Consider the following 19,373-nt stretch of genomic DNA (forward strand, 5'->3'; position numbering starts at 1 on the left):
TATAGATGTGTGTGTGTGTGTGTGTGTGTATGTATGTTTATATATTAGTTATTTACAAATTTATTTTCATTAAACAAATAATGTGTAAAATAAGAGGTCATGTCATTTCAACAATTTTTTTTTGTTTTGTACATCTCATCTGCTGTCTTTATATATTATTAAATATCAGCATTATATCGACCATCCACCAACATGCGATCTAGATTTGACCATCAACAACTCAGCCAAGGAAAAAAACCCATATAGTTCAACAACTGGCTTACTTTAACTTTAATTCATAATGATATAATTTTTTCCATAATGACTATGTATATTGGTTCGTAAACTGTTGCTACATTAATTTAGGTGACACCGTAACTTGCGTAATAATTAACATCTATGAAATAATGGCATGTGTAGGCCTACTGGGATATTTTTATTTTTTTTTTGGCTTGGAAACACGCTGTGTGTCATATTAAGAGGAAAAAGTGCTAGAACGTCCAACTCTGTGAAGTAATACTGACGTCAATCTGGCTTTCAACACAATGTTAGTTCAGTTACCCAATCTGATGTGTTTGTAACTAAAAATTTATAGTTTCCTTTAAATATAAATGCATGTACCTTACAATCAAGAAACAATCAAAGGCTGTTTATTTTACTGGGGCGTTTCAACCTATTTCACATTCTCTCTGAGGTCGAATGTTCAATGTTTCGTGTGTGTGTAACAGGATGTAAGGCGTTCTCTGTGTTTGTGTTGGCGCTGAAGGCCTCCATTATCTGGCCTTGAACAAAAGGAGGTGTGTCCTCCAAAGTGTCCATGGCAACCGTGGAATGAGCCGTTCTTGTTGGCTTCCCGTCGGCCTCGGAAGGGCAAGGGAAGTGTGGTCGCGCCTGGCGTGGGGATCCGCACAGACTTGCGGGGAGAACACAGGATGCGACGTGCACACACAAACTCTATGCTTGCGGCCCATATTCGAACATTAAGCACAGATGTATGCATTGCTTTGAGTGTTGAAACGGGGAAAAAACTTTGTCATCAGTCTGAGCTCATCTGCATGACATCCAGCAGTATGATGGAGTGTGAAACAACTAGTCAAGTGTGTTTATACTTATCTGTCTTCATAAAGACAGCATGTTTGAGTGTCCTTTGGGTGTACAGCTGTGATAAATGTATCCTTTAGTGTGCTTAGCGAGTTTACTCTTAAGTCTTACTAATTTACCCAAAGGAAAGGAAAGTCTCAAACCAAATCTTTCAAATCTCTCAACTGTTTCTTCAAGAGATTAAATGAATATTTCTGCTGATGTCTATCATTTCTTAGACCAGTGTTTCCCAACCCTGTTCTTGAAAGCACCCCAACAGTACACATTTGGTATGTTTCCATTTTCTAACCCATCCTTCTCAGGTCTCGGAGTCTCTATTAATGAGCTTATGTGTTGTAATGTGGGGGGGGGGGGGCGGGGGGGGGGGTCACCATGCCAATGAAAGGAAAGGCCAGTCGGTGAGACAGTGCCGTGGAGCCTGTGTGTGTTTGTGTGTCTCTCTATCATTTACATTTAAATACATACAGTCCTCTAACATTCTTGCAGCTGGATAGTCTTCAGTGGTGCCTAGACAGTGCAAACAGACACATACAGTCTATACACACAGGAAGCCACAGCACTCATTACAGACCATTCCAGAAAAGTGTGTCATTATTTTAAGAGTAGGACATTCTTCAAAGTTCACAAACTTTCCTAAAAAGTGCTTCCGGGCAAAATTATGTCAGTCACTTGAAAAGAATCCCATCCTGTGCATGCGAATTCTTGAGATGGATTCGAGATACAGTTGCGTGAGTGCAGTTGAGTCAGATTGCTCCTGTTATTTTCGGATTGCTGTAATTGCTGTTGAAGCACGTTCCTCTCCTGCTTTCTTCTTCCCTCTCCACCGGCAGAGGACCTCCCTTATCGTGTGCCTTTTTTGTTGTCGTGTGCCGTCACTCTCACACTTGTTCGAGTGGGGAGTCACGTATCTCTGCTAGTAGAGACAGAGTCTGCGTCCTTTCCTCTGGGCAAAGTTGTCAGTGTCTTTTTAAGCACGTCTTTCTCTCACGTCTCTTTTAATTGGCCTCTCCTAATCCCCGTCCTTCTTTTCTTTCCGTTGAAATGATGGGGAACGTATCTCAGGTGGTCTTTCAGTTATGCAAGGCATCATCGCAATCATTGCAATTACAATAATTGGAACTTTAGGAGTCGGGAATGTGCACAATTAGCTGTTGAGAAAAGCGAGAGGTCCCTCTCTGCTGATTACAACCTATTGTGAGCTGTAATTGTGTAGATTCTGCTCGTGATAGACCATAGCAGTGCCAATGGAGAGCCGCATCAACTGTGTTACACATTTAGAGGGCGCTAATAGGGTCTCTGTAGCACTTAAACAAATTCAAAAGACTTTAGATGCATTTCTCCAAAAGTGCATTAACCAACGGGACAGTCCCACCGGAGCAACCTGAGGTTAAGTGCCTTGCTCAAGGGCACAATGGATATCAGGAATGATTGCGATCTCAGTAACTCGCCAGTTCCTGCGTCATGCCTGCTTGATTTCAGTTCAGCAATCTTTGAGATCCTTATCTACCCATTCACCATCACATAGTACAATAAACAAAAACTTGCAATTTAAACTTTCTTGGACCTTTGAAGAGCTTTTAAAATACTCTGGTTCTGCAATTGTATACCTCACCTTGGTTTTGTAGAAGCATTTCAAGCAAGTATTTATACAGAGCGAGTGTTGCTAGTCAGAGAATTATCTTTAGTGGCAGAATTGCAGTTAAACTCCTAATTCTGACACCTTGTTGTGTGAAACAACACCTGGGCATCTAGAAGGAGTCAAGATTCCTTCAGTGGTGTTTGTCATTTGGCATGTGGAGTCTAAAGGGCCATTCAAAGTTAATGTACAGGGATGTGGCACCTCTCCACCTCCCCAACAACAGTTCTGACACTTTGGATGGCCACTTAGCACTGCTGTCTCAAACATTACACTATAGCGCCATGTTGAAAAGTCAAGATAACCAGCACTCAGAAGTATATAAGAAGGCTTATCAGTATTTCCACTCAAAGATTCGGTTATGAATGCTTCGCATAAGTTTTTTTTTTTTTTCTGTCTAATTTTGTCATACATTTTAAGTGTCAATCTTTCACTCTCCTTCTTACAGAAATTGAGGCGAAGGAGGCGTGTACATGGCTGAGGGCTGCAGGTTTTCCACAGTATGCTCAGCTTTATGAAGGTAGGACACCTGTCTTCCCAACATCACCAGTTCATGACCAAAATGCATTGAGTTACAGTGGCCATATATGCCTTACCAAATGCATTGATGGCAAAACTGTTGTTCTTGTTAGAGATGTGGCTTAAGTACTCCCTATCATTTCCTGTCCTCACTCTGTGGCAAGATGTTAGACAGGTCCAGTGAAGTTCAAACACACTAATGATGAAAATTATGATAATATCCTTCTTCTAGTGAGATTTTTTTATTGAGACTTTCAGGACTGAAAATAGTTTTTGCACTTCATAATTTAAAGCTATAAACCATCAGTCATATTGTTAAGCAGTACCTAAGGTTTGTTGATGTGCCTAACGTGGCATTGTCTTTTTGTATAAGAAAAATAACTGTTATATGCGTCTCACACAGAATCAAATATCTGATAACACCACACCTCAGGTGTCTAAAATCACACACTTTTGACCTACCGACTTCTGCCATTGTGCCATGTGAGAGGTCTGTTATCAGTTTCAGAAATCTGAATTGTGTGACTAGGCTGTCATAATTGCCCCACTATAGATAAGAGAGAGCCAGTACAGTAAGGTAAAGGTCTTTAGGAAGACTTTTAAAATTGTCATGCTATCTGGTACTGGTACAGACTCACGTACACACAAATTGGAAAGCAGTTTGGCCTTGAAAAGTTAATAGAGTTGTGAGTCCCCCCCCCCACTCAAAAAAAAATGAATGAGCATTTGAGTTATTAAAGACTCAGTTAATAAAGACAGCCTGGGTGCTCTGAGGGTTGCTTAGCGCCTATTGTGATTCCAGCCCCTCCTTCCTACACACACACCTCCCACTGTTGAGCACTGCAGTATTGCAGCTGTGTTTGTTTGGCTGGCTAAGACGTACTTCCTCTACCTTTTCAACACAGGAGGAGGGGAGGTTTGTGTGTGTGTGTGTGTGTGTGTGTGTGTGCATGACAGAGAGGGCAGGCACACATTCCAATTGCTGTCAACAGCCCCCTTTCCATACATAAATACACTTCTACCTGTTTATTGGGTCTCTGTTTATGTTAAATTTCTTTTCAATTCAGTTCTCTCCTCTCTTTTTCTCAGACAGTCAGTTCCCGATTGAAATTTCCTCTGTTACCAGAGATCATGACTTCTTGGATCAAGATGCCATAGAAGCCTTGTGCAGGTGAGACACACACATATTTACCTCAAGGAAGATTTTGTCCGATTTAGATAATTTGCAGAGACATTTATATATTTTGTATGGCTCCAAAACTCCTAAAAACCTATTACCATTACATTTATGTCTGTTTATGATTTAATGTTAACACCAAAGGAAATACTGCCAATTTCCAGACAAAAATCACAATTTAACATGGTTTTCTTGTATTGTCAGGCTTATAATGAGCTGATTTTGATAATGTTCAGAGTTCAGTTGACTCTGACTAAACTGACTTATTATGTTAAAGTAATTTAAAAAAAAGAAAGAGAAAGTGAAGTATCTTTACTCAGAGAAGACTCCATCAGAGACCAGCTGGAGCTCACAGACATCTGGAGGCTATTTTCTGGTGCCAGCCCCCCTGATGCAGACAAACACACATTACCCCCTAACTCAGGGTCACATGACACCAACCAGGTGGCTTCTGGGATAAGCTTTCCGTCTCTTTTGTTGTATTGTTGTCGCCACTCCAGATTTCTACCTCCTTTTTTATTTTCTTCCTTTTTTATTCTCTGTCCGTCTGTCTTCCTCCTTAACCTGAAGTTTATCCCTCAGCAGCTCATTATCCAGCTTGGCTCCAACCTCCCTCATCCTCTTCTCATCTTTTTCTGTCTCCATCTATCTCAGTCTGTATCTCTATCTTTCTGCCCCCTCCTCTATTTCTGTCTCTGTCCAGGATTTTGACCCTGGCAAAGTCTGTTTGTAGGCTAATGACTGGATTTAGCCTTTGTTTGCGACCCCATGGTTCTTTTCAAAGTATCTGTTTGAAAAACATCTGTCACTGTTTCACTCATTTATCTGTATGTGTGTGTATTGCAGGAGACTGAACACCCTAAACAAGTGTGCTCTTATGAGATTAGAGATCACCCCTCAAAGAAAAAGAGTAAGTGTCTTGTCCCTTTCACGTTATTTTGCTGAATCATTTCACTTGCTACCCTCTTGTGTTCTTTTGTCCAGTCAAAAGATCCTAAGTGTGTGTAACTCGTGTTTGCTTTCTGTATCAGTAAATTAGAAAGAAGTTCTTGTTTTCTTATCATTTTCAAGCCCCAAGGGTAGTGCAGAATGGCTTTTATGTCCAAATAAAGGGCTTCGTTAGCTCCCATCATTCTTCTGATTTCCTTTACTCCTGTTTGTCATGTTTTTCTCACCATACACATCCTAAACCCCCCTTCATACCATAAAAGGAAGAGAATGCACACTCTGCTGGTCGGTTGTTGGTCACTCAGTGCGGTTTAAGAGTGAGAGTGTATAGTCTAAGACCAAAGCCATGACTCAATCTACATGCAGGTAGAGAATGCAACAACAAACAATCAAGCTATGTAATCACAACACGGAGCTTAGGAAGATAGCCGTCATGTCTGACAGCAGCTACTTTTTCTGCTCTTAAAACTGGTAAGTCTGTACAATGGCAGCCTTGTCAGCTTGTCAGCCAAGAAAGCTGATGACCCTTTAGTGTCATCTTGTGTTGATGGAGTCAAAGGTAGGGGTCAGGAGATGACTTGAGGAAGTCATCTGCCCTTTTTAAACATACAAGCAGAAACCATCCCTGGAATGCATTGATCTGTTCAGGTGGCCTCTGTAGGGTCATCCTCTATTCTTTGTCATCTTGTCCATAAAGCTTATTTTAAAGTAAAAACAGTATGTTTTGAATTAATACTGTATTTTCTGGTGGGCAGTGAAGAAACACTGCACACCAGGTCTTCGTTCCTTTTGATCAAAGGCTTGCCCTCAGGGGCTATAAAATAACAACCCAAGTTTTATGGACTTTTGTTGCCTCCGTTATTATAAACTGTGAAGGAGACACCTCTGGATCCCGTGACCCCCTGTCAACCAGCAGACTACTTTTGCTTTTACTGATTTGTCAGGGCCCCAGGACCAAAAGACTGTTCTACAGCTAAACTGATATCAACTAACTCATTGGTAGAAAATTGACAACCAGTTCTATATTCTAGAATTACTAAATTGACTCCCTAATCTCTTTAGGAAATTACATAATTATTTAAAACTATTTTCAAAGGCTGAGAACTCTACAGCTGTAATTGTTGATAGAGATCTGGCATTGCAGCACAAACATGTAGCTCTCAAATATTTTGCCCTCCCATCCAACCCCTTTGTCCTGGACTCCCATCATAGGAGACGTGGTTCTCCAGGCTTGCTTTAGGTGATTGCATTAATGGGGGATGGGACCAGACCTGCCCTCTCAGGCTGGGGTGTGAACCCTGAGAGCTGGCCTGGAATTTTGTGTCCACCACCCCCTTCCTTCCATCCCTACCACCCTGAGGGAGGAGACAGATTAACCCGAGTAAGAGAGGGGGAATGGTGAACATGTGACTGTGCTATGACATGGCTAAGCCAACCAGAGTAAAAGTTTTTCCTTTAGTGGACCCTGGTTTAATACATATTACACCTTATCAAGCCCAAGAGGCTTGTAAGAGTAAGCAAACTGATTCTCCTCATAATGCTAGATTCATGAACTTAAATAAAACACTTTGATGTTTTGTTGCTGATTTAGATTCCCATTACTTGTCTTTGTTTTTTTTAATTCAACAGTAAGACTTGAATCATTAGTGTACTTGGCTGCACTGATAGTAAAGTGTTGCTTTAACTCTCTTTTATATTATTTCAGAGTGAGGACTCTGATGAGGATGAGCCATGTGCTATAAGTGGCCGTTGGACTTTCCAGCGGGACAGCAAGCGCTGGTCTCGCCTGGATCAGTTGGATCTTGATGTATTCTCCTCTCCACCTGGAGATGCTGGCTCCTTCACTGCCTTTCTATCCCAAGATGACCGTTTTGCCAGAGGACCCCTTTTAAAGGAGGGAGTTAATGCTAGTGCAGAGAGCATCTTAACAGATCTTAGTGAGCAGCCAGAGGTGGGCTCTCTGCACAGTGCTGGTAGTGGAAGTCGAGGAGGATCTCTGAGTACCACTGTACCATCCAGCCCTGCTACAACCATCTCCAATGCTAACACAGCCACCACAACCAGGGCGAGCTCAGTTGCTAGTGTTTACTCCTCTGGAACATCAGGTGCCAATGAAGACTCCCTGTCTGATGGGCTTCCATCGCCGCTGGAACGCGGCACTTTTGCATTCGATCTAAAACCAAGCTTGATAAACAGCGCTGCTGAAAAAAGCACACGTTCAAGAGCAAAGAGTTTCTTGAAGCGCATGGAAAGCTTGCGCCTACGCACCAGCAGCAATGCTGCCTCCAAGCGCAAAAAGAAGGGTGTAGTTGGTCAAGGTAAGCTGGAGATCAGCGGGCCGGTGCTGAAAGAGGGTTTTGACGAAGACAAACTACGACGCCTCAATTGTGTGGACATCGCAACTCTGGATCGCAATGCAAACCAAGACCGAAGCATCACCTATTCGACGCAGACAAGCAGTGGGAGTGCAGGAAGTAGCCAATCAGAGGCCAGCAGTGGAAGTGCTGTAAGTACGCCCAGTCCAGTCTCAAGAGCACGTAGTCACAGCACAGCAGCGGGGTCCACCAAGAGAGGTGGGATGTACCTGGAAGGCTTTGACCCATTAAATTTTGTTGTGCTGCAACCTTCAGAAGACCAAGAAGGGAAGCACCAGAAAAAAAGTAAGAAGATGGAACCGAGCTCAACTGCAGAGAACAACTGTCGCAACCGTCAGAGTTCAAATTATAGACAAATAGAGGAAGAAGAGAGACAAGAAGAGGAAGGAGGTGTGATCTTCTTCTACTTGCCTGAAGGCCACAAGCCTGGCACTTTTCCTAAAGCACTTGCGGATGGGGGATCCTATCGTGGTGGCGACAACATAAGTCGACGCCCAGCCCAGAGGGGCTCGGCCGCCTCACTAGACAGTCGATTGAGTGTCTATGATAACGTTCCTTTCTCAGAAGTGGGAGATGATGAGGACGAAGCAGAAGGAGAGGAGGAGTCAAAACTTGAAGACGTGTTGGAGCGAGTCAGTGGCCTACAGCAATTGGTCAATGCCTGGTCAGAAACAGGAACTGGGGAAGAAGAAGAGGATGAAGAGGAAGGGGATTCAGATTCAGCCCTTGATTCTGCATCTCCTTGTCCATCATCCCCACTGCAGAACCGCTTAGAAGAGACAGAGAACGGTAGTGACCAGGACAGCACTGGAAACCCACTTGCAGAAAGGGATGAGACACTCAGCTCACGTGAAAGATGTGACTCTGGTGTGGGAGCATCACTTACACGAGCCAACAGGTGAAACTCATACACAAACACACTGAGTAGTGTCTGAGACAAAGATGTCTTAAGTTTTTTTGTTTGTTTGTTTTTTTGGCAGTTTTACAAATACCATTCCTATAGTAAATTAGAGTTTTGGCAAAACATAATGGAAAACTATCATGCCAAAGAGCACACTGAATTAAGGAACAGGGAGGGAGAGAGGGAGTGAGAGAGCATGTCAGAACGTCTCTCCTTACATAACAAGGGATACTTGAAGTAGATGCAATCCCAGTGGAATGTACCACAGGAATTCTAACAGCCCCCACCTGGTGATAGAGGTCTTGATTAATCCCTGTTATCTGCAGCTGATCCGTTAGCTTGTGTTTATGTGTGTATACACAATATATGTAAATCAAAGTACTTATTCTTTCAAGTTTGTACTGTGTACTTACAATTGTGTGTGTAGTGTTACCATAATAAATTTGTTATGGTTCATGTCTTGCAGTTTATAAACACTAATTTATATTAGTCTATAATGTCTATGTTTTGAACATTTTGTGATTGATTAAGCTTGGTTCGGTACTACATTTGTATGAATGTTTATGTTGCAGACCTCAGAGACTGCGCTGGCCAAGTTTCCAGAGCTCCCACAGGCCAAGTCTGTCATCAACAGTGCTACAAGTTGGATGTCAGTCAGTTTTGCAGATGAACCTCCTTCAGAAATACAGCCTGCTCAAACTTACCGCTCTACTGGAGAGATACACACCCACCAACAAGCATGGCTTCAGCTGGTGAGGACTCAAGACAAACACGAAAACACACAAAATGATGTTTACCTTCTCTGTCTCTCTCTCTTTTTCTTTCTTTCCCACTTTCCACTTTTTTATGTCTTCTGTCCTCTCCATTGGGGGTTGGTTATGTCAGACCCACTCATCACAGAGCTGTGGCTTTCCAGTCTGATAAATTCCCTATTCCTGTTATTAGTGGTCACTTACACACACCTGCACATCAGCACATGTAAATGAGAGCTTTCAATACATGAAACCTCCATACATCAAGTTGGTGACAATTGGCGCCTCGGAGACATCCATGCATGCATATACACACACATTGCCGATTGGAAAGACAAACACCCAGCCGCACATATGTCCACACATGTGTTCATTCCATTTCACTCCTCCTGCTCAGAGGCATTGTCTGCTGTCTCAGTGTTTATCCTTTTGCCTGTAAAGGTGGAAACAGCTTTTAGTGGCCCCTCAGCTTCTAGAGGTTTCCCCTTTAAATACACAATAATCTACACACTCATACACTTACAAACCAGCTTCCTGTTGACACATGCTGTTCATATGTAGCCATGTGTGCCTCTGAATACTTTCTGCGAAAAATATCAGAAGTGTCTTCACTAGGGATGTGCGGGTCTAGTCGACTAGTAAATCAAATTCTCATTGTTACATTTAAAACATTTTAAATAAGTTAAAATAAAACGTGAAAAATAATGCATTATTTTTAAGTGTTTTGGGATGTAAACTACATTTTTACCTTATGCCTCACATGAGTTTTCTTCGTGTCAGTTGTGGCGAGCTGAAAGACGGGCGAGGTGTGGGATTATTTTGAATTAGAAGGAAACTGAAAAGTTTCGAGTGAACTGTGTAATGTCAGATTGGCTTACAATAACTCTACTGGAGTGATGCATAATCATATTCATTACAGGCATGTAGCCGTCTAGCTTAGAGACTAGCCAAAGCCAGCTAATGTCATTCACTACAGCCCGCCGCCGCTGCGATCCCGTCCGCGCCGTCTATTCCTCGAAGACCCACTTCGGTGGTGCTGCGTGATGTCCAGCGCTTTCCGAAATTATGTTGGCTTGCGTTTTGTTATCTCTACGTTTTTTCAAGTGCAGGAATATGTTTCCATCACCATCTTTTAATTATAATTATTAAGAAATAAATCATAAAAAAGTGATTGAAACGCCAAATTTCGAATACAATCCCTTAATTCGCAAAAAAAGTTTTTACACTCGCTTGAGGTGGTTTTTGACTTATGCGAAAAAGGATTAATGCAAATAATGGGAGATGGAAATGCATTTTGCGAATAAATTCCTCTAAGCGCATATAAAAAAAAATATTTGACTTTGCGCTATGAGGCGGGATAACTTGACTAGCAGCAGACTGCATGATCTCGTTCCACAGTATCTGAAATATTGTTATTGTCGTTCTGAAATGCCTGAGCAAAGTCTGTCATCAAAGTATTTCTGTATAATATCTTACACGACTGCGTTCCCAAACAGCAGCATGCATCCGCCTCTGAAAGCAATGACATAATTTATTGTGTTTCATCTGCTCGCTCTGAGGGGCAAGTAATTTATCATATGTGAAAATTATTATATTCAGTTCTCCTAGTTTTCTTACTGATATTTAGTGCAAGTTTAACAGGAAGTGACAAATTTGTTCTCTTTGTTGCGTTGGATGGAAATGTTTCGCAAATGTTTTATGTGATATTCCAATTTTGCGCAAAAGTTAAATTCGCAACTTTGGATGGAAACCCTAATCGCCTCAGGTCCTGTCTTTCTTTTTGGTCATTTTGTTTTTAGATGATATAGCCTACATGACGAAGTATGTTTTTAAAATCCCTTTAAAAAATACCCCATTATAAAATTCCCTATTGTTTTTGTCTTGTGTTTTAATATGCTGGCTAACGTTATATTAAGATCAGAATTCTGTCAGGCTATTGACTGATTTTTCATTGTTCTGCATTTCCCCAGCTGATTTTAATAAATAAGCATCGGCTGACGTTGAGTGTGTTCTCTTCTTTTTTTCTTTTTCTTTTTAACGACCGCCTAAAATAAAAGATGACAACGCAAGGCAAGAGTACGCCATTACTGTGACCTATTTTTAGCAGAATTCATTGAGGGATTTGTCCGTGTGATTCACAGATTAAATATTTCAAATGAAGGCTATTATATACACGCACGCACAGTTTTTTTTTTTTTTTTACACTCATGGGAGTCTCCTCCCACAACACTAGTATACAATACAAAACTAAAGTATAAACAACCCAAAAAATTCTTCACTCACATCCCTAGCCTTCGCTAGTTATGTATGGACTATTTGCTCTGTATGACTTAGTAAGGAAATAAGTAGCAAAACTTATAATTTAGAAGCTAATTTTTAACACATTGCTGTTTGTAATGTTACTTTATATTTATTGATACATTGTGTATGCTTCACAGGGCTGTTCCCAAGTTTATGAAGCGGATCAAGGTTCGAGACTATAAGGACAGGAGCGTGTTTGGAGTTCCACTGCAGGTGATAGTTCAAAGGAGCGGACAACCCCTGCCTCAGAGTATTCAGCAAGCTATGCGTTACCTGCGGAGCCAATGCCTCGACCAGGTGAGAGATGACAGATGTGCACATATGCAAGTACGCACGTCCAAACGTGTTCTTCAAAGGTTACAGAAAACTACACAAACACATCATAGCATACCTAACTTTGGTTTGTTCAGTGGTATATTCAATCCCCTATAGAAAAACGACAGTCTGATTATTTGCTAGTAAAAGAAAGAAGACATTTTTAAGAGAAATTAAAATGTCTAGTCAAGGTCATAACCTAGTTAAATGATCTCTATTTGAACAGCTGTTTAGTCGCATGGTTCCTGTTGTGTTGCTACATGCAACACGGCCATATTTAAGCACAAGCCATCTGTTGTTTTATCACCACATACTTCAGTTCAGCACTCTCAGTCTAAGTTTGCACGTAGCACAATAACCACAAAATCCCTGAATGTCCTGGTCTCATATATCTACTAGTTACATATTACCAAAGTTAGCCACATGGTTAACATTCCATTTCAAGGGTGTTTAAAAGAAAGCAAGTGATCTATGGACTTTACACAAATCTCTCTCTCAGATGTCAGATGAGAAGACTACTTGACAATTTACATAACCCAGTTATGAAGCCTGGAAAAGTCTAAAATTGTAACTGTTATGTAAGAAGGGATAGGGAGTTTTCCTAGAGATGCCTTTCCTGTGTTTGGAAGACTCATGGTCACGCTGGTAATCCTTCTGTTCAGCTGTCAGTTTGAAAAAGAAATTTATACTAAATGTCTATTGTTCTCTACAGGTGGGGCTGTTTAGGAAATCAGGGGTGAAGTCACGTATCCAAGCCCTTCGCCAAATGAACGAGTCATGTGGCGCTGGTGGTGGTGGAGTCAACTACGAGGGCCAATCAGCTTATGACGTGGCTGACATGTTAAAGCAGTATTTCCGAGACCTTCCAGAGCCTCTGCTTACCAGCAAATTGTCTGATACCTTTCTGCAGATATATCAGTGTAAGAACATGCATAGAATTTACCTTTCAGGTGTTTTGTAGAAGACCACACACTTGCACTGAGATATGCCTGCACAAAATGTACTCAAAAACAATGATTTCTCAGCTTTAGAAACAAGAACGATCACATTAAGAGCAAGGCATTTCATATCCAGAGGGCAACTTACAACTACTACAGTATACTGTAGATTCTAAATAGTTTCAGGAAATAGCTGTCAAATTACGTTTTGGCACCTATAAATAAGAATTCATATCAGTGCCAGCACCAAACTGTAACTCGCAAGTGTGTACTTACTACTTACCACAGCTATTTCAAAGCACACACACACTCTCTAATGTGTGTGTGTGTGTGTGTGTGTGTGTGTGTGTGTGTATGTGTGTGTGTGTGTGTGTGTGTGTGTGCTCACCTCAAATATCAGAATCTTGAACAACTGCAAACACATTCATAAAATAATGTGTAGATGATGAAGGTGCATGCTCATGATATTTAGTTTGGTTTGAAGAAACATTTTTCTGTTGACTTATTTTATTTTGAATTATCAGTTACATTTAGTCATGCAATGTTTAAAAGCACATTTAACAAGAATATAATTGTATAGATGTTTCTAATAGAGCTCTGTCGGCCATGTGTCGAACATTTACAATGATTCTTCCATTTGTAGTGAACAGAACATGATATTATATTGATACTGTAATATTATGGTACATTGTTCTCGTTTGAACAGGCCAGAATAGATTCTTAGAGAAGATGTCTTGTACCTCACATTAAGACTCACAATAACTCCAGTCTTGCAGGAAAATAGTTTGATTAAAGTGGTCTGTTACCACAACCAAAATTACGAAGAAAACAGTCAGCACAATTATGTTCTCTCATAGTCTATAGCTGATCCCAACCACAAGGGAGGTCTCAGCATCCCACACAGAAAAGCAAGGGTTTGTGTGTGCCTTTTTTGTGCTCATACAGGGTCTTTCATTCCCAAGGGCGAAAATAACACTCACAAACAATTCCATACTTGACATTTCAGTTCACATCAATCCATCATTTGCTGTTTAAAAGCCGCTTTTCTTCAGCGGCACATTACAGCATGTTGCAGATATGCTGAAAATACAGACTGCAGTGTACTTGATTCTTCTGTCAGTCTATTTGGTTATATTGTTGATTTCTGAAGTTTAAACACCCTTTCCTGATCTGGACTAACTCCCTTCCTTCCTCGTCTGAATGACATAGTGAAAAAGGATAGTGTTGTGGGTGTATTGATTGCATTAACATATATGTGTGTGTGTGTGTGTGTATATATATATATATATATATATGTATATATATATATATATATATATATATATATATATATATATATATATGCATATATAAATTGTATACAGTGTGTTCAGAGTAAACTAATGAAACACCACCATCACTGCACTATATATCTGTACCACTGCATACAATCATACATACAGTGTACCAACACTAAACTAAATAAACACACGTTACCAACGAGAACCGCGAAGCCTGCACTATATGCTTCTGTACAGCCAGCGTGCATACCAATCACCGTACATACACCTGTGTGTTCAGGGGGGGGGGGCACAAGCAAAGAAAGTGAAAGTGAAAGCAAAAGCAAAAGTTTGAACGTGACATTCACCTCTGTCACTTTCAGAATTTGTGCTCCCAAAGAAGCACACACAACAGCGTCACACACACACTGTGAACGGTGAGGGCCGCCGTTTTGCTGTTACCGGGGGAGAACCGCGGTTCAGTGCCTTGCAGACTTTGCTCGTGGTATTGAGGGGTGAGTGAGCGCTGTACATTCACTCAGCCAGCGCGCCGGGTGAGAACCAGATGATTGCAATCTGTTAACACAATCCTGGCTGTGTGTTTGGCCCCTTCTCTCTTCCACCTCAACACACTGCGGAGAGAGAGCTCCTCACCCAGGTGTGTGTGTGTGTGTTTGTGTGTGTGTGTGTATACAATCTGTTAACACACTTCACCTAGATCCACTTTTTAATTGCAAAGTGCTTGAGGTGCCATCATATTTGGTATGCAGCTATTCAAACCCTCAAACCATGTAATTATACTCTATCTCACTTCAGAAACCACCTCATAGAAATAGGAAACTAGGGAAGAATTGTCTAAAAAAAAGAAAGAAAGAAATGACTTATGTAAGGCTTTGAATACCTGCTGCACTTCAAAATGTAGCATTAAATTGAGTTTGATAAATTTTGAGATTAGATTAGTGCTTGCTTCAAAGATATTTTTTACTTTATCCCTTTTCATGTGTTTTTCTTATCACAGAGTCATAAACAGAAAGAACGCCCTGGGAAAACCAGACCAAAGGGACTTGAACGAGAACCTGGCCGCCACACATGGCTTAGCACATATGATACAGGAGTGCCGAAAACTCTTCCTGGTGAGCATGACTTTACCTTTGAGCACATTTTGTCCAACATAAACACACACTGTTCCCTTCTGTTTTAAGAAAAAAAGCAAACAAAATCTCGCACGCACATCAGCGTTATCAAAAGCGTGTCAGAAACAGTATCAAACTAGAGGTCTTATCACTCTGCACCAGATGTTTCTCTTTGTCATACGCAGCTCAGGTACAAAGACAAATGCACACTCGTGTAACATGTCCAGACACTCACGCTACAGCACATCTGTTACCAAAACAGCTACCAAAAAGCTCTGTTGAATTTATTTTAAGATTAATGCAGTCGTTATGCAATGACCAATCCTTCCTAATTACCCATACAATAATACAAAAACAGAACCGGAATTAGCAGCCATGGTTACAGACAGTGTTGTTTTCTATGGATACAGTGAGGTTTTTCTAGTTCATATAACAATAATGTTTAGAACAGATATCTTAAGATGTCCTCAAGACAAATAAATTATTTTTTTTTAGTTGCAATTAAGTTCCTATTATTTTTATTATTCAAATTAAATTAAATTAATAGAATTAACAGGGCTGGGCTAAAATAGTGTGTAAATCACATTCATAAACTAAACTGTAGATATATTATTATTTATTTAAAAAAGAAAACCACAATGGCCATCACCACCGCCAACAATAATAATAATAATCGGCCATTCTTCTTATTGTTATTATTATTTTCAGTAAACTCTTTGCATGCAGAGATTTGTAGAAAAGTTTTAGTGAAAATGTAGCTAACCTCTGGCCACAAATTTATCAGATATTTACCACAAGTTTGTCAAAACAAACCATTTTTGCGAAGTGTAAACTTTCATAGACACACTTTCACTTTAAGTACCTATTCAGAGCAGAGGTCAGAAAGGAAGCTCTTAACTGGATAAGTCTAAAATAATGAAAGTCAACAGAAGTTGAACAACATAAGAAATTCAATTTTGTATCATACACAAAGCAGCATTGTGTTGTAATGTTCACCTACACACTTGCACTTATTGTTATACCATATGCCACTGCTTTCCCTGAGCAGATCATAATTAACTTAAGTTGATTACGTGGAGCCATTAACATAAGAAAATAACTCAATCTATGGCTATTACCAAAAGTTATTTTCTTCTTAATGGGCTATTTATAGAGAGCTAATAATTCAAAATGAGAAACCGAAAGATAGCATCTTGTATTAAAGGTCTTCCGGCCCTAAATCTGATGCGGAAGGTCTGGTCCCGCTCTATCCATCAGACTAATGCTTTTTGTAGAATGAAGATAAGTTAATCTCAACACACGCTGGAAAGGGACAAGCACTATGACATGATAAACATCATCAGGCAGGCAGGAAAGGGAGAGAGAGCAGCACAGGACACGCACAAAAGCACTCAACGGTGCTCACAGGGCAGGACGCTGGACAAGACACACACGCAAACAGGACGAGCCACTTCCAGTGAGGAATGAATCACTCTTATCACTTCTCTTCCCTTCACATTCATTTCACTGGCACCAAGAGCAGTTTTAACATGTTATGTTCTGATTTAGTATAATTAGTATAAAGTAACCATGATTTAAGCATCTCTTTAAGTATTTGAGTCTGACAAAGCTAGTACACTACAACCATATAATCATAGTTTGCCATGTGGGTAATGTAATATTACACTTACAATGTTCATTTTGCTGGTTGCTCCCATAGGGGAAGCTAATGCTAATGTTAATTTGCATGTTATGAACTAGTCATGAGTTTGGCTTTTAATTAATTTTGTTTTGTAATGTGTCCCTGCTGAAAAGACTAGCTTGGATATGTTGTCTTTTTAAGCTGGACCCAAAAATAGGATGTCGGTGTGCAGGTTTCTTAGCCAGTAAGACTTTTTCATCATAAAGATCATGCTGATCTTAGGGGGCATCTGACAACGTTTTCAACTAAAAACAGAAAACTATTTATGCATTTTGGTGGTTCATTTACACGAATTTCAGGGGTCCTGAAAATGCTTTTGAAAAATGTGAATTTGTGATTGGTGACATCATGTGCATGTATATGACACTCAGTCCATGCACGAATACTTGACAACCACAATACATTGTTTTTACAAACAAGTGAAACTTTTTAAAAACACGAAGAAAAAACTTTCTCATTTTTAGTACGTCATTGTCAAGTAAATGTACACTGTAAAAAATGTCATTTTAACTGTAAAATACTGTAAAAACGCTACAACACCCCCTGTTAATAGGTTAACAGTAATAACAGTAAGTTCCTGTACTATATACAGGGAAAAATGTAAAAGTTCTAACCAGACATTTCATGTAATTTTACAGTAAAATACTGTTAATTGTAGAATTTTTTTAAAGTAAAAATAAGAATAAATCAACATATAATTTACAATAAAAAACTGTACACTGATAGTCCCAGAATTCCCAGACACACCACATTTGAAAGTATTTTGTTTAAATAATCATATTATTTCTTAATAGTTTTGTCATGTTTGTTATCAGTTATGTACATGAGGGTTTATGTTACATCTTCTGTTGTTTAATGAATGTTTATTGAATTATTTAAGTATCATGTGTGTTACCATGATGGTGTTTAGTGTTTGCATGAATGACTCTGTGCACCTTCTATATATTAGTATATACTTCAGCTTGTGGAAAAGCTTCTTGTGATAAACTGATTCTTCATACTGCTCTCTTTTACCACCTGCATTATTATGGTGGTTGTCAATTTATGTTAAAGGGATACTCCATCCCAATATGACAATTTTGTCATTAATCACTTACCCCCATGTCGTTCCAAACCCATAAAAGGTTTGTTCGTCTTCGAAACACAATTTAAGACTGTCCCATAGACTGCCAAATAAATAACACTGTCAAGGTCCAGGAAAGTATGAAAAGCATCGTCAGAATAGTCCATCTGCCATCGGTGGTTCAACCATAACGTTATGAAGCGACGAGAATACTTTTTGTACACGAAGAGAACAAAAATAACGACTTTAATCAACAATTCATCTCCACTGTGTCTCTCCAAATCAGCGTAGCACCATTTTGACAATTCTGAGCAGTACGCAGGCAGCCTACGCTCTTCTGTGTCAGTCGCGTTTCGCTGTTGTCTTTCAAACCAAATCGTAAACACACGCAAACACACGATGCTTTTCATACTTTCCTGGACCTTGACACTGTTACTTACTTGGCAGTCTATGGGACAGTCTCAAGCCTCCCTGTTTTCATCCAAAATATCTTAAATTTTGTTCCCGAAGACAAACAAAGCTTTTATGGGTTTGGAATGACATGGGGGTAAGTGATTAATGACAAAATTTTCATTTTTGCGAGGAGTAACCTTTAAAGATTCAATACAGATTTTAGTAGCAGTGTGCATTGTTGAATTTACTAGTTTACGCTCAAATTTTATTGTTTGTAAATTATTAGTTTTAAACTGTAAAAATTACAGTTTGTTCTGTAAATGTTTTTAAAGTTTTTTTTTTTTTTTTTACAAAATTATTCTGTCAACCACAGCTGCCAAAATTATGTTGTAAAACTACAGTTTTTTTTTTTTTTTTTACAGTGTACCCTTAGTTTAAAAAAAATCATCATAAACCTGCCCTACCAACAATGAAAAAAAAAAATAAACATAAACCTTCCAGAATCAAAAAAAAAAAAAGCCTCACTTTAGGATTTATTTAAATTCTTTGTGTTTCAGATCCCAGAAGAGATGTCACGCTGTAGGAACTCTTACATGGAGCAGGGCTTGAGTCCCATGCGGATGGAGGTGTTGGTGGAAGACTGCAGTCCTTGTAGCTACCAAAGTCTCCTCAAAGACAGTATTGATGCACTGCTTAAAGAAGCCAAGGACAAATTCAAGGGTTATGACAGCTGCTCCACTCCTGAAAACGCTGAGCTCGCATATAAGAAGGTAAGGGAACTATATAAATGCACTCCCTATTCGAGTCACTTGGTCACTCTTTTTCATATTTCCATTTCATGTTCACGCTCTCTTCCTGCCTTCGCTCATTTTCTTGCTTGTGCCTAATGGAAAAACTGTGTC

The 19,373-nt window shown here is 39.9% G+C and overlaps 1 protein-coding gene across 1 annotated transcript in view; it reads left to right on the plus strand.

The window, feature by feature from the left end:
• Positions 1–19,373, plus strand: part of LOC109061692 (rho GTPase-activating protein 7-like) — a 104,309-nt gene that overhangs the window by 81,205 nt on the left and 3,731 nt on the right. The window contains 11 exon segments of the mRNA XM_042720859.1: positions 3,165–3,236; positions 4,325–4,406; positions 5,259–5,322; positions 7,066–8,633; positions 9,209–9,388; positions 11,827–11,986; positions 12,717–12,924; positions 12,988–13,002; positions 14,625–14,859; positions 15,220–15,334; positions 19,029–19,241. Coding sequence (XP_042576793.1) covers positions 3,165–3,236; positions 4,325–4,406; positions 5,259–5,322; positions 7,066–8,633; positions 9,209–9,388; positions 11,827–11,986; positions 12,717–12,924; positions 12,988–13,002; positions 14,625–14,859; positions 15,220–15,334; positions 19,029–19,241 — 2,912 coding nt within the window.

The sequence above is a fragment of the Cyprinus carpio genome, chromosome A1 (genome assembly GCF_018340385.1).
Source record: "Cyprinus carpio isolate SPL01 chromosome A1, ASM1834038v1, whole genome shotgun sequence".
In the NCBI taxonomy this organism is placed as follows: Eukaryota; Metazoa; Chordata; class Actinopteri; order Cypriniformes; family Cyprinidae; genus Cyprinus; species Cyprinus carpio.